Genomic DNA, 15,989 nt, shown 5'->3' with positions numbered 1-15,989 from the left:
GCAGCAGCAGCAGCAGCAGGAGCGGCGGCAGGCAACATCAGGCATCACAGGCAGGCAGGGGCCGGGGCAGAGAACCTGGCCCGGGCATAACATGAGCCTGCCACTACCCTTACTACTGCTGCTGCTTCCACAATCCTTCCAGCCGACAAGGCCAACATATCGACCCAAACCCCGTTAACAGTTTGGGACGGCGGTTGGGGGGCCTCAACACGCTCGTTATCCTTGTTTCCTGCTGTTGCTGCTACTCCTGGTTCTCGTTCTGGTGCTGTTTCTCCTCCTCATCCTTCTGCCACTTCGCTCCTGCTGCTGCCACTCCTGCTGCTACCACTCCTGCTGCTGCTGCTACTGCTGCTGCTGCTGTGCACAATTTGGTTACGTGTTTGACCAGCGGCGATTTTTCATGGCAAGGCATTTTGGGGTATTTTTTTTTTTTTTTGTGACCAGGGGGAGAATTGGGGTTTCCCATACATTAATGGCATTGCAAATTTGTATTGCAAATGTGCAAGTTGTGGCCAGGCATGAATACCATCCAGGCCCCTCACGCCCCCTCGGGCCCATTCCTTCCACCATAAATACCATAATCGCATGTGTTTGCATGAAATCTCGTGCAACTCAATTGTCGTACCATACTTTTTGGGGCAGTCAGAGATTGACCCATTAAGGCCAAATGTCGCCCGATAACCCGATGGAAAAGTACGGCACTTGGCCATAATGGTACCGTATCGGAGGAAACCATTATGATGAGTATTTCTCAACGGCTGTAAATACAAATAAACTCCTGCGCGAGGAAGCTCTGGGACAGAGGGGTGGCAGAGCTAAATACAAGCAACAACTTTTCCCGACTATAATTTTAATGACAGCTCAACTTTTGCATTATCATTAGCATATTTGATTAAAAAGTGTCATTAGGCTCAGCTCAGCTCTTTTGCTTGTCTCTCCTGTCTCTCCTGTCTCCTGTCTCCAGTCTCCAGCGCTGCCTCCTGCACTTTTCACGCTTCACCGGAAGTTGCACAAGACGCTAAAAACTTGGCGCACTCGCTCACATTTTAATTTCAACTAATTGCCGAGAATCAGGGATTCTAAGAGAGAGGGATCCCCCATCTGTCCCATCTGTCCCATCTCTCTGGCAGTTAAGTAATTAAAGAGTTGCACTTTGTTAGCTTTAAGGAGGAGCGTTGTCCTGCCACCTGTCCCACTGTCCTGCCATCCTGCTGTCCCGATGTCCTGTTCCGCTAATTGTCAGGAGTGTTCGCCACTGCCTTGGCTTGATTTGTATGCAAATTGAATTTGACTTCTTCTTTTGCGAGCACTCTTACAATCGTACATCAAAGCAAAAGTCGAGCTAACTGAACTGATGAGCTCCGACTCGGACTTCCGTCTGAGTCACCTCTTTGGCTGGCTAATTTGCTTTTAATTAATATAATGACTCCAAGTTCGACAAATTATCCCTGATGATAGTTGGTGCGTCGCGTAGCCAAAGGTAAATACGAGTCAAATGGAAACATTCCCAAGTCCAATTCCAAGTCCAAGACCTCATCCTTGGAGTCCAACTCGAGTAAAAGATACACAAATTAGCTGGATGGCCAGTATTTCCTTAGTGTTTGCCCAAAACGCTAATGAATGTTATATCGTAGTACGAGTGTTTGACTTGGAGGGTTGGGCAGGATAAGGAGGAGGAGGAGGAGGAGGAGCGGGAGGAGCCTGCCTGCGGAACTTTTCAATAAATACGAAATGAGATAAAGAACTTACCCCTGCCCAGGAACAGAAACGAGGAACACCAGAGTTATGTAACAAAGGAAACATTTATAAAGCATTTTCAGATATCATTTGGGCCATCAGATACAATAGGTGGGACTGTTACAACAATTTAAGCCTCCACAATGTTCCAAAACTTTTGGCTCAGAAAAGTTATGCTAAGAAAAATATATTTCACATAAACATAAAGAAGTCTTCCCCTAAAAAAATATTGTACAAACAAAAACGAAGAAAAAAACGGACAGAAAAACACGAAAAAAAAGGAATACAAAATCAACTTTGATTTAAGTTTACAAAAATGCTTAGCAATTGCCTTGCTTTTTTAGCTTTTTTGTGTTATTTTCTGTTGTTTTTCCATTTCGTTGTTCGCTCTCGCTTTTTTCGCTCTGCTTCGCAGCTGTGTGTGGATTAACAGGCAACAAAATATTTTATTTTTTATTGTTTAGCAACGCTGATTTGCACTCTTGTGTCCCCTGCCCATGCCCCATGCCCCATGTCCCCCGTCCGCTGTCCGCCTACGCGCCTGTCCGCTGTATAGGACAGAGAAATTCTGGATTTTGTTGTCACTTCAACACACAAAACATAAAATACACAAGAGTCGAGTCGAGTCGAGAGTCCACAGACGAGGCGGGCCGAACAAAAATCCACTTGAATTTTTTACACTTTATTTTTTGTACATTTTCTGGGAGAGGAACCCAAAAAAAAAACGAAAACAAAAACGAAAAGGAAAAAGGGGATTCGCTTCCAGCTCTTCGCGCTGTTTGCACGCGAAATTTGCGCTTGTCTGCCTTTCGGCTTGTCAGCTCGCATGTTGCATGGTTTTAGGCGGGATTTGTTCTGTTGTTCTGCCTCTGCCACTGCCACTGCCTTTCCACCACTCCCTTAAAACTCCCATCTGGAATAGCGTCAACTACAAAGGCAACAGATACAACCAGGGCAACCAGAACAAGCAGGGCAGGAGCAGGAGCAGGAGCAGGAGCACGAGCCCAAGCCACAATTTGGACACCCACCCAGGCCGAACCCTCGCCGGGCCAAGGGTTTGGGAATTAGACATTTGGGAGGGTTTTCAAACGGCTATAGCTGTGCCCCATCCCTTTCCCTGGGGTGCTGGAGGGTCTTAATTTTCAACATTGTTGATGTTGTTGCGTAAAGAACAGAAAAAACAAGCGAAGAGCAAAGGTTAAGCCCAGGAAGATAGCCCGGCAGAAGCCCTAATTAATTCCTTGGCTTGGGGGTCGGGAAACACAGAAGATAAATAGACTAGACTTCCTAGGGAAAGTATGGATAGAGGTAAATAATGTACATGCTCGTATGTAAAATATTATAAATTCAAACTATCCAGGTATACTGCCCTTGCCTCTGCACCTGCCCCTGCTCCAGCCTCTGATGAAACTCTTAATTTGTTCTCCATTTACAAATGTAAAACAATACTTGAACCATTCCGCTTTTACCGCATTTTAAAATCGCTTTCAAGCACCAGCTTACATGTGGCATAAACCGCACTTACTCCGACTCTGTCCCTCTGTGCCTCCGCCTCCCCTGGAAAGTCCTTACTTTTTGTGGTTATTACTGTATATTAAATTAGCATAAATGATTTTTAATAATTATGCCATTGAAGCCGGGCTCTGAAAAACCACCCAGCCCTCTCCGCCCAGCAGCTGGCACCCAAATTACAATATAATGAGCGCGCAAGTGCAGCGAATATTTTTTGTATATGTTCGGTTCGGTTCGGTTCGGTTTGAATTTTACATTCCCTCCATTCCAGTCCAACGCAGGCCGACTATTATTTTTATATAATGGACGATGATGGGCGCTGAGTCTGTGCGTTGCCTGTGCATGCCCCCCTCGCATGACGCTGCCATGAAGCTGCCACCCTATGTCCATGTTGATTTTCATGCTAGAGTGCACGAAGCGATTCTTGCAAAAATGTTTTTTAATTGCACTTAAAATTTTATTTAAATGCTCCCACACACACACACACACACACACGCATACACTCAGGCACATGCCATGCCACCGAAACCGTCGCGGCTGTACGAGTATCTGAAGCTGCATCAGCTTACGGGCCCCATACCCCCCTCCCGCCCGCACTCAGCACCACTCAATTGGTCTTTGTGGAATTTTTCCTGATTTTTAAATTCAATATTCAATATTCAATATTGCGGAAACTTCCGTTATTTTTCGCAAGGGATGGCGAAACAATTGAGTTCACCTGACTGAATTAGTTATACGATCAACTAGTTAATCAATCCCGAGCGTTAATCAACATATCGTACATCTCACTTGCAGGCTGCGCATTCGTCAAATTCGGAACGCAACAGGAGGCTCAGTCAGCAATAGCCAATCTACACGGAAGTCAAACTATGCCGGTGAGTGACTACAAGCTATATGTGACTTCCATACCTTAAGTTTAGTATAACTGTACAACAGATGTAACCTGATGCCGATGTCCGCATGGGCGGGCAGGTTGTCATTTCCCACGCCGCTTGGGGAAATTAGAAAATTGTGTGTTTTCTGTTCACCTTCTGGCCAGAGCCCAGAGCCCAGAGCGGAGCACCCACCCATCTTGGCTCTGCTTTCTCGAGCACATGATGGCACTTGTGTGCGAATAATACGAAAATAATGAAATTTCAAACCTGAAGTACGCGTACTCGGGTTGTTGTTGGAAAGTACTTAGCAAACTTCATTTAAGCTACAAGTGCCCGCCCCGTTCCGCCCACCTCAAACTTTCACTTCACGTTTTATAAATAAAATTAGAATTAAATTAAATGCCAAGCAGCAAAATGTATTATTATTTTTCCTTTTGCGCCGCACTTCAATGGGAAATCAAGAAGCTCGTTCTACTCTAATTTTCTAAAAAATAAAAAAATAAAAATACGTGAAAAGCAAAAAGTGAAGGAAAAAAATAAATCAAAATAGCTTTTGGCCTGAGAGAAAAGCGACAGACAGACCGAAGAAGGACGAAGGTTTGCCGCCAAGTGACTTCATTATGCTCGAATTTTGTAAGGAATCACCATATACGTCGTATAGTCGAGGCTGAAGCTGAGGCTGAGGCTGAGACTGAGGCTGAGGCTGCGGCTGGGACTAGGAGTGCGGCTGTAGCCATAGCTATAGAGCGAAGAACCGTTAGCTCTATGACAACGTAGCCCGGGAATTATTTCGTCTTTTTTCTCGCTTTGCTTCTTGCGAAAAATAAATGAAATTTGCATGACACTTGAGTTATTTTGCACGTAAATTGCTTCTTTTGACAAACAAACAAGCAAATACACAAACCAGCTGCCGGGACACTAGAGAAAGGGGGGGGGGGGCTTTCTCTGTGCAAGAGGGAGAATGGCAGGGACTGGCGCCATTGTTGTATTTTCGGTGTTTACAGGCAGCAGCAGCATCCATCCAGTGCAATCCCAAGTCTCCATCCAAGAACCATCCTTACCCCTCACTCTCTATCGCTCTTTCAGCAAACGAATTTTACATTTGGGGTTTTGTGTGTTTGTCGTCTCTTTCTGCCGCTCCATCCGTGTACCTCTCTCTCTCTCTCTATGTCTCTCTCTCTCTTTGGGACGCTGCGATTCTCAAGTCGACAACTCGTTGCCGCATTTAAATTCAAATTCAAATATTGTTGATGAAATTTGTTGCTTAATTTGCAATTTAGATGCGTTTTTAAACAAACGCCGCGCTGCTGCTGCTGCGGCTGCTACTGCTGCCTGAGAAATCATGTGTTTACTTAGGCGGAAGTTGATGATGATGATGGCGACAGGATGGGGCACGAATTGTGGCAGTAACTGTGGCACCAACTGTGGCAGCAACTGCGGCAGAACGGAGGACAACTCCAGCCGCGTAATTACAGCTGTCTGTGTGCGTGGATTCAGGGACATTCAAATCGATGCCAGTTGCCTCTGAGCTTCCGGGCCACAGTTACACTTTTTCTGGCTACGGCTATGGCTCTGGCTCAGAGCTGGCGAAAACTTCAAAAATATAGCCGCAAGTGAGGCGCCGCAGCCACAAACAAACAAAACGAGACCCAATTCCACTTCAGAGGCAAGTGCAAACACTTGGGGCTTAAGTCAATTTCAATTTCAAGGGGATGCCGTCACATTTTATAGCTGATTGCAGTCGATATCCAGAAAATCAAAGCGTATCCCGAGGCCCCCTCTATGCCTCCCCCCAATGATCGAAAAGGGTTCTCAATCTAAGATGAAATCTGTGTAAGTTGAAAGCTGGTCCCCCGAACATTTCCATAATTCTTTCCCTGTACAACTGCGGAGCTTCGTCTCCGCTTCAGGCCTACATACAACTGCACTTTAACTCCAATTACGCTGGCTTGGGACCACCTTTTGCCCGAAGCAATACACGCTTCGAGTGCCTGACCTGGCCCGACCCGTGACTCGGCAACCGACCGGCCACGACCCCGCACCCAGCCCACAGCACCTGGCCAGAAGGCAGGGCCCAAGCCGGCAACATGCACATGAAGGACTAACAACGACAGCTGCAATTTTTCACCTGGCCAATTTTTAAGATGAGCAGCATTCCGGACCCCTAAACGAGGACTATGGCAAATTGCTGCCTTGGAAAAAACCCTGTGCAAAGGCTTGGGAAGGAGCAGAGCAGTAAAAAAGAAACGAAGCAAAGCAAGTTGTACATTTTTTCTACTTGTTTTTTTTTTTTTTTTTAATTTTAAGAGCGCGTAATTTTTGTATACCTGCCTGAGCATTAAGCATTTTAATGTCAGTGTGGCACCGACCTCCCCACCTCGCCACCTCCTCCGTCCAAAGTTGGCTGTAATTGCAATTTGGCATTACGACTGCTCCGGTCCTGGGTCTTGGCCGGGCTCAGGTCTCTCTCTCTCTCAGAGAGTGAGTGGTGCACCCTCGGTTCGACTGGGGATGGGGCTGGGGCTGGGAGTGAGGTAATTAGCGCTAAAACGACGCCAGCTGCTGTGTTGTATAAAAATTTTAGCTGCCACACTTTTTCCCGCACCAGGCATACATTAATTATATAACCAAGTGCAGTGGGAGGCAGTGAGGATTAGTGGGCGTAGTGGGAGTACCAACGGGAGGGGGGGAGGGGGGGGCACCGAATTGATTGCCTACCTGCAGGCGTCAAAGTTGCGCCAGACATAACCGCAAGTTAATTTCAAGCTTAACAAAGTTCTCTCATCGGTGCGGGGTGGGGGGTGCATGGGTGCGGCAGTCCACTTTCCATGCCCCTCTCCCCCTTCTGGCTTTCATGCTGATGTGCCACAGAATGCTTTTAAAAAAGAGATGCAGAAGAAGAGCATTTTTTGATTACGCCAAACCTTAAGCAGCTTATGAACGCCCCTCGTTCCGGGACTGGACGCAGCGCTCATTAAAAAGGAATTTCCAGGGCGAGAATACATGGAAAGAGTCCTTCGCCTGCCGCATTGGGGCACCACCGGATCCCGGAACCCACCTCACACCCCTCACACGTTCGGTCCGTTGTTAATCTCCTGGCACTCAACATGTTATAAGTCGCTTTTAGTGCGGTTTGCAAACGTTTTTCTAAATGCAAAAAAAAAAAAAACAAAGAGCAACAAAAAACGAGCAGGAACGTTGCGAGTCGCAGCTACGGCCGCGACTCTACATTTCTACCCGACACTCAGTCAGTACGGCTCCCCACCGCCAGAGGGCACATACTGCAAGAGGAAGAGGGAGAGAGAGAGAGATGAGTTAGTTCCTTCTGGCTATAATACTGAAGCGATCGGACCCAGACTCGGCGATCTGGTGGATATGATCTTCAAAACTTTGCATGTCACAGATTTTCGTCCTTTGCGGACTCTTATAACAGTGTGTGGATACAGAATTTTGTTGCTCTAGCTCTTATAGTCTCTGGGATCTAAACGGACAGACAGACATGGCTCTATCGACGCGGCTATTGATGCTGATGCAGATATTATATATACTTTATGGGGTTGGACGCACTTCCTTCTGGTTCAAATCGAATATACCCTATACGCTTTTTGAGTATCGGGTATTAAAAAATACACAAACAGAGAGACGTGGTGTAGGCGGGGGGAGGAAGCTTACAGTTTACAGTTGTAAACAATAATTTCGTATTCACTCAACACCCACACACACACACACAGACACAGGCACACGCACACACAAGTGGACATAGATAGAGACGGACACAAACACAGGCATTTGCATAAGCCGCTGATGCGATTTGTTGCTGTCCGCCGTGCTTCTGTGGGCGCGGCTTAGAAGTGGGCGTGGCCCGGGCACTTGTTAATGAAAGCTCGCGCATGCATTAAAGCTGCCGCTGGCTCTAAATGCTTTTGATTGACGAAGCGCAAAATCCTCAATGCCAACACACACAAAATATAAAATACAAAAAAGTAAGTGAATATAAAAATAGCGCACTGCCTGTGCTGGTGGATGCAGGGGGGCAGGTGAGAAGTACATGATGGAGGGGGCGGGGGGAAATGGGTAAGCCCGCACAACACATAAATAAATATTTTAAATTACAAGCAGACCCCTGGACTGAAACGAGGGCAGTGAAACGGCAGTCCCGCACCTTTGGCTGCCACACTTTTCCGAATAAATTAGTCAATTAGCATTTCCATTTTTATTTGTTTCGTTTTATGGGTGAAAAAGTAATCGGGGCAAGGTAGGAGGGGGAGCTGTGTACATGGCGCGATAAGAAGGGACCTGCCACGAATAGTGGCCATTATGGTCGAATGGGAATACACACTTCATAAACATTTGTCACACCTTCCTCATTATGCTGTACACACACACACACACACACACACACCCCAACACAGATACAGGCGATGAGAACATGTGTTTTTCCAGCCATGGAAGCACTCATCTCCATCGTTATCGTTATCGTGGCGTCATCAAAGACGCTTTTCCCAGCAGCAAGCTTGCTCAATGCGCATTTAAATTTCAAATTAATTTCTCGCCATGTGAGCACAAAAAGAGAAGAAAAACAGCAGGAATTGAAAGAAATAAGAAATCTGCAAGCTGACAACGCTCATGCACAAATACATACACACAAGTACATACCTATTGAGGGGAAAGTCCCTGAATAAATACGAGCGGAGTCCGCGCTGTCCCAAAAAAAATGATATGCGAGGAAGCAGGAGCAGTACCTGGAGCCGGAGCTGGAGCTGGAGCCGGGGACATCTCGCTTCCATCCCATCAAACCTGTTTTCACAGTCATTTCGCAGAGAGGGTCCCGTAAAATATGCAAAAGAAGAAACATTTTTGCGCGCACTCCGCACTGCCTTTTTCTTTTGCTCTTAGACTAAAGGGTATATTGTACTCAATCAATTTTATGTAACAGTTAGATTAATCTTACAGTGGATCTAGGAGGCTAGAAGAGGCAGAGCAACCTTCCATATGGTGTCCCATACAAATAATTTCCCGATCAATTGAAAGCCTGTTCCTGTTACTGACTTTTCTGGTTATTCCAGATAGATTTCGAGTACTGAGTATCTTATAGTCGGTATGTGGCAACTATCTCCTTATTCTACTGACGCTGACGCTGGTGCTGATGCTGGGGGTTCCCCATTTTGTTTTCGCTGCTCATGGCTGAATTGACGCAACATATGCCAGTCGAATGCTGGGCGGCGGCTGCTACTCCTGCTTCTCCTCCTCTTCCTCCTGCTACTGTCGCTCCTTTTGTTTTCCTTCCCTCTGTTCGGTGTGTCTCGCATCAATTATGCTTTTATTTATACAACAATTTTCGTTCTGCTGGCCGTTCAATTTTCGTCAGCAGACGAGCAGAACGAGCTGAGCGAACGAGCCCCGCCTTAATGCGACTTGACAAAAATGGCGTCCAATATGGCGCAAATGTGGCTGTGCTGTGGCTGATGTACGCTGTACGCCACGCTGGGTGTGTGGGTGTTTGGGGGGGGGCGGGAGTTTCTTCTTAACGCTTGAGCGCCGCCCTCACACGCACACACCATCAAACGCACACCCACACATACTCGCACAGATCGCACCTTGGCGCGTCAAGATGACGACCAGGAGAACGTTCCCGGGTCTGTTCTGGGGTCTGGCTTTCTATTTTAATTCACACGCCATTGTTGCGCGGCGCCTAAAAGAAGACGAGGCGAAGTTGAATTTCTAATGTGCAGCAGCTGCTAACAATGGAAGTGTGGGGCGGTGGCGGTGTGAGGCAGGTGATTGTGGCATGCGGAGAGGCAAGGGGCACCAACCTGATTGTGTTTTGGCTGTTCTTCTTGTGTTTGTGCGCTTGTACACGCGTATTGTGTCCTTCTTTCTAAAGCATACTTATGAGCGCGTTTAAGCAATTTTTAAATCGCTGTCGTGTAAGCCAGTACCAGCGTGTGTGTTAGTAACAAGCACCACCTCGGGAGGAGCGGTTAAGGAAGACACAATCCACAATCTGTGTGAAAAGTTGGGGAGCTGGAAATCTCGTAAGTGGAAATTTAAGCAACACAAATTGGGATATTTACAGCAATATCAAGTAAATTTAGGCCCATTTGGAGCAAGTAATTTCTAGGTCTTGATGCCCATATGGAACATTATTTTGGAAGCCAGTCAAAGGAAGCTTCTTGTTAAAATATAGTTCTATACCATATCAAAGAAACCAATTGACATATCCGATCATGGGTAGGTCTAAAGCTTATGCCCCTCCTCAATTTAAGTCGAATTGTTCAAGATGATCCTTAAGATCTCAGAGTGTGCCCAAAAACTGCTTTAACCATATTCAAATATAAAACGACGTCTCGTAATGTTCTCTAGGTCTTTAATTACGTTCTTTTTAATTGGCTTAAAACATAGCGTCAACGTTTTGGAATCCTTCTTCTTTAGCTTACAACTTTCACACTTAATTTTTAGCTGCTAAAGATTTTCATAAGCAGACTTGCAATACAATAGTGCGACAGAGGCAACATAAATCTTGGGGATACTTGGGCAAAGCCAGGTCGACTCATCCACCACTAAATCATGTTTGATGTTTAGCATATTAGACATATGCTCAGGGCTGGTGTTGGTGGCCCCACCAACCCTCTTCCCGGTATTGATTTGCCAGCCAATCTGGTCTCCACTCACTCCACGGTGCGGCCACCCTCTTGGGCCGCCTTCAGCTTTCAGGCTCCATCAATTTCAATTTCGCTCCAGCAGAAAATCCAAACAACGGCTGCCACATACAATTTCTGCCATTGGCTCCAGACTGGCGTTACTCGGCTCGTTCGCCGCCTCGTTCACGGCCTGGGCATCGGCGTTTTTCGGTAAACTAATTTTCTTGCTCAATATCTTGACAGTGAAATTGGCACGCGGCAATGTTGCCAATCAAACCCCCACGCACCGACCGAGAGACAGGCAGGCGGACGGACGGAGACTGAAATAGAAGCAGCTCCTCCCAGGAGTGGAGCATACTCTTAGGTGCCGTGTCACCTGTTTTGCTATTGACATCACGTTCCGCGTTCACGGCGGATTCTAGCCCAACTTCTGGCTGCCGGCTGAACGCCTCCTGGCGAAAATTTCCTGCGGAGTGGACATAAATATTTTGTTTTTAGTCGCCCGGAAATTGAAGTGGAAAGGCTTTCGAGTGCAACATCTTCCAACCGAGAAAGACAGAAGAGACATCTCACATTTCCTTGCCCCATAAAAGAATCACTGGTAATGGCTTTCTTTGGGGTTCTTCCGCTCATAAAACCAAGTCATGGCAGCTAAAAGCTCAAAACTTCCGGCTTTTTTGTGTCCGAACGCGCGTGCATCATTAAAAGTGGCATCGGGCCGTATTTCTTCGCCAAAAACTGTGTGCAACATAAAAAGCGCTGCAGCGGCAACAGCAGCAGCGGCAGCAGCAGCGACGCGACAGATTCACAGTCTACAGTTGTTCGCCTCGGAGGCAGCGTGTTATAAACAATTTTAATAGACTTGCTTAAGGGCAAACATTTGCAGGTAGACCGACTTGTCTTTGTCTGTGCTACAGTCATCCACAGGATCCTCAGGAGCGAAACATTGTGGACGGTCTTGCAGCTGCTTCATCATCATCCCTGATGTACCCCCATTGTCTTTTGCATTTCTTCTTGCTTCTGCTACGTGCCGCTCTGCATTCGCCTGCCGTCGTCCGATTCGGCGGCTACTTAATTTAATGCACGTCTGTTTGCATAAACCCAAACCTTATTGAATCGGGAGAAGCAGCAAACAGCGGGCACAAGGCAGAAGGCAGCAGGCAGCAAGCAGCTTGCAACATGCAGCGGGGCATCATCAATGTATGGGCACGTTCGCCGCCAATACTCCGGGAGCCGGCGAATGATGAGCAAACTTCAATTCGCTGCCAGTCACTGCCTAGGAGCCGTCTGGAGCATAAACTTTAATGAGCCGCACGAACTGGCCAGGAGAAATTGAATGCTGACGTGATTTTCGGCACACGAAACCCTTGCATACTTGTGGCGAAGGCGCAGGCGAAGGCGAAGGCTAAGGGAGGCGAGCGAGTTTCAGGAAATGACTAAGAAAACCCACTATACCAGTCATCACCGTATCTCCGTATCTGTATCTGGTTCGGTTCGGTTCGGTTCGGCTCGGAACGCTTCTATCCTGTTTGGCTTTGTTTGTTGCATACCTTGAGGCGCTGTCAACCGCTTGGCTTTTGCATTCGCCTTTCATTTAAGCCGCAATGAGAATGAGAATGAGATTGAGAATGGGAGAACCCTTTCCCCGAGGCCAATGGGGCTGTTTTAGATTTCTATCACACATCGGGCGGGTGGTGGAGCTGTGGTGCTGTGGCGTTGAGACCAAACCAAACACTTCAAGCTTCAAGTCAAAAGGGAAACCGGGCCCAGCCTTCTTCCGCTTTACGTGCCAATGATGACAATTGGTTTTCTTACCCTCCCCGGCTCCGCTGCTTCGATTTTGCTATTTCTTTCGTTTCGTTTCGTTTCGTTTCGTTTCGTTTGGTTTCCTTTCCGTTTCTGTGTTTTTGTGTTGCACGTCGTCGTCAGTTTTTCGCCGCTTGTCTACAATTTCAATAAAATTTTATTAACGAATTCCGGCGAATGGTCGGCGGACGGAATCGGCGATGACAAGGCAGGGCCGGGCACAGCCAGACTGTGGACATTTTTATACCTCCACACGAATGCGAATCGATATTATTATTACAATAACAACAGCAGAAGCAGCAGAAGCAGCAGCGGCAAAAGGCTGGCTGGCTGGCTGGCTGGCAGGCAGGAAAGAAAAAGGAAGTGTGACATGGTGATGGGGCAGGGACAGGGGCAAGGCAACTGTGGCAATTGCCTGTCAGCATTGTACTTGTCGATTTTGCAGCTTACTTTGCTGGCATTGCATACTTTTAAGGCGCTTTGACAATTCTTTTTATCTGCGCCCAGGACCGAAGGCAAGGACTTACTTGGCTTGTTTGTTTGTCATTTACGCCAACCACCCTGCCACCCCCTTCCACCGACTCCACTCCACTCCACTCCCCTCCTTGGCTGCCTGCTCCCCTGCCTCTGAGCCAAGTTGAAAGCCCGCAGTTCAATTCTCAATGGCGCAGCAGTTTTTCTTTCTTTCTAATGGCGACGTTTCCGCTCCGTGCCCGACGTCGCCTTCACAGAGTTTGTTTTCTTCTCCCGACTCTCCTCTCACTTTCTCACTCCTCTCAGTGTTTTTCCTCCTCTCTGAGATGCTCTTCCCACCCACCATTTTGGCCGCCCAAAAGTTGACATCAATTTCTGTTCAATTTTATTATTTTCATCTTCATTTCAGCGCCAAATCTATAATTGTATTTATGTCAACTTTTTTTTTTAAATAGATGATGTGCTTAGGGGGTCCCTTGCCCCTGCACTCTCCATAGACTTGTGGAGTGTGGGCGTGGCATTATAATAATGACTTTGCTTTTGTGATAACGACTTACGGAAATGTTTGGGCATGTCATTAGCGTTTGGTAAGAAATTTGTCTTCAAGCGATATTATTAATAGACGGGAAAAGGGCCAAGAGGGCAAACTAGAGTCTGACTCGGAGAGTAGCGTACTACGAGTACGAGTATATTTATGTGGGCGCCAGAGAGTACGAGTACGAGTACGACTATGCAAAGCAGCAGCTAGCCAGAATATTTATGGGGAAAGTTACAAGTGCAATATAAATTAAATGTGTGTCTGAGGAGCAGAGAGGGATAGAGAGACACAAAGACGATGTTGCATGAGTAATGTGAACATGCAACTACCGAGAGGAGAGAAGTCTTGTTGAAAGCGCAGATATCTGGGAAATATATATAATCCGGCCTCCAACAGTAGCTCCAAGTAGCTCTTTCATCCTCTCTCTTAGCCATAGTCCAAACATTCTCGATTCACAAAAACTTGCTAAAAACTCGAAGCGAACCCTGGCCAAAAACTATCAACTGTAATCAAGTCTGGGCTGGCCTGCCCTGGCCTGGGACTAAAAGCCAAAGCAAAAGCTGCTAAAAAGCATTAAGGCGCTGTACCTCCAGGCAAACGTCCAGAGGGGGGGCGCAGGGTGGCGAGGGGAAAACTATAGACGGAAGTCGGCAGACATTAGTGCCAAAAGTGCGTCACAAACAATATTTCCGTATCAGGCAGCAAAACTAAAGCGCAGGCAGAGCCTAGACACTTTTCAAGAGATTAAATTTTGGGTCTCTTCCCTTCCCTTCCCTTCCCGTCCACCCATGGCGCAGTGTCTGCCATGAAGCGACGAAACTGTAACGAAACATTTACGGTGAGCACACAGATACGAGCACGAATACGAGTATGAGTACGAGTACGAGTACATACATGCATGCATCCGAGCACATACACGAGAAGTTTTGCCAAACAACAATAGGAAGGACAGATGAGAAGGGGAGGAGAAAGGCTTAGAGGATGATGGGATACTCGTAAGAGAGGGTATGGGTATGGGTATGGGCACGGGTATGGGTATGGGTTTGGCAACCTGCAACTAAAATAGCCAGCAGCATTTTTGCGTTTGTGTTGTTTAAACATGCGCAAAGTTCGGGTTTTTGAACTTTTATCAAACATACGCCAAGCCAACCCGATCCGATCCGAGGCGGAACGGAGCGGAGCAACGTGGAGCGGGAAGGTCTGGGACGGTCTGGGCCTGGCCAAGAGCAAGCCGAGACATGCAGCATACTTTTGGGATGGCCCAGCAAATCTATCCTACCCTCCTCGCATCCACGTATTCGCTATTCTATCCTTCTCTCGCTGTGTGTATTGGTGAGGATGTAAAAAGCAACTATCAGCGCCCTGGGGCCGGGCTCTTGTTATTCCAGCTTGGCTCATTTCCTCCTTTGGGGGGGACTGGCCGCCTCCGACTGATACAGTCAGAAAGGACATTAAGGAAATTACCAAAATTAGTAATAGCATATAAATTACCCGCAGCCTAAAATGGGGACTCTCGGAGAGAGCTGAGCAATAGATAGAAATTAAAATTGTACTCTACGCATTCGCCGTGGCATAAATATTTCATAAGACTCGCGGCTGTTGCCGCATAAAAAACTTGACAGCTGTCAAAACTTGCCGCGCTGTCGTTCTCTCTGTCTCCGTCTCTTTGTTTCACTGTCTCTCTGTCAGTCTGTCTGTTTAAAATTTACATTGCATACATTTGGGAACTCTTGACGGCTTTCAATTTTCATTAAACTAGGCGGATAGCAGCGCCATCAGCTCCTTGAGGACTGTGAGAATCTGTTCTCGTTTCCGGGGCGCAACAAATAACGAAATTCCACAATGAAATCTTTTAATCCCAATGAACTGTGCAGATCTGTCCGAGTTCGTGTCCGCGTCGTCATCTCTGCTTCTCTGCCTGGAAAACAACAGGCAAACGTTTCAGGCATTTACTTTATCGACAAGGGATTAGGTCTGGCCAAGAACCATCCACGTAGCAGCTACTCCTGCTGCCTCAGCCTCTGGCTCTGCTCCTGCTCCTGCTCCAGCGCCTTGCAGTGTTGTTTTCCATTTGGTTTCGTCCCGTGACCACTTTAAATTGAGAATTATTGTCGCAAGCAACTGTCTGTGTGTCTGGGTCAGCCCGGGGGTCCCGGCCCCTGATAAGGATATATTGTGTCTCACGCAGTTTGGACAGCTTTAATCTCGGGCCAAGCTCCGGAGTCCGGACCGAGCGCGTACGTGCTTAATTTTGTTTGCACTTTTAAGCCAGCCTCCAGCCCCAGCTTCAGCTCTGGTTCAAGCTTCGACTCTGGACCAGCGACGCCTGCAGTTAGGCTACAAAAATCATGGGGAATCGCCAGAGGACAGAGGATGGGGCCGCCGCATGCGCTTGGCCAGGGATTA

At 47.2% G+C, this 15,989-nt stretch overlaps 1 protein-coding gene across 14 annotated transcripts in view; it reads left to right on the top strand.

Moving 5' to 3' along the window:
- Positions 1-15,989, top strand: part of LOC6601524 (CUGBP Elav-like family member 4) — a 138,299-nt gene that overhangs the window by 87,171 nt on the left and 35,139 nt on the right. For all 14 annotated transcript variants that reach the window (XR_003409104.1, XR_003409103.1, XR_003409101.1 and 11 more), the window contains one exon: positions 4,045-4,124. Coding sequence is in view for 8 of the 14 variants with exons in the window: in XM_026992223.1 (XP_026848024.1) it covers positions 4,045-4,124 (80 nt within the window). In the remaining 6 variants the exon portion in view is untranslated. The remainder of the gene's footprint in view (positions 1-4,044; positions 4,125-15,989) is intronic.

This window comes from Drosophila persimilis, unplaced genomic scaffold, assembly GCF_003286085.1.
Source record: "Drosophila persimilis strain 14011-0111.01,24,50 unplaced genomic scaffold, DperRS2 tig00000715-arrow-arrow-pilon, whole genome shotgun sequence".
Taxonomy (NCBI): Eukaryota; Metazoa; Arthropoda; class Insecta; order Diptera; family Drosophilidae; genus Drosophila; species Drosophila persimilis.
Note: the sequence above shows the minus strand (reverse complement) of the source record. Positions and strands in the feature narration are given on the sequence as shown.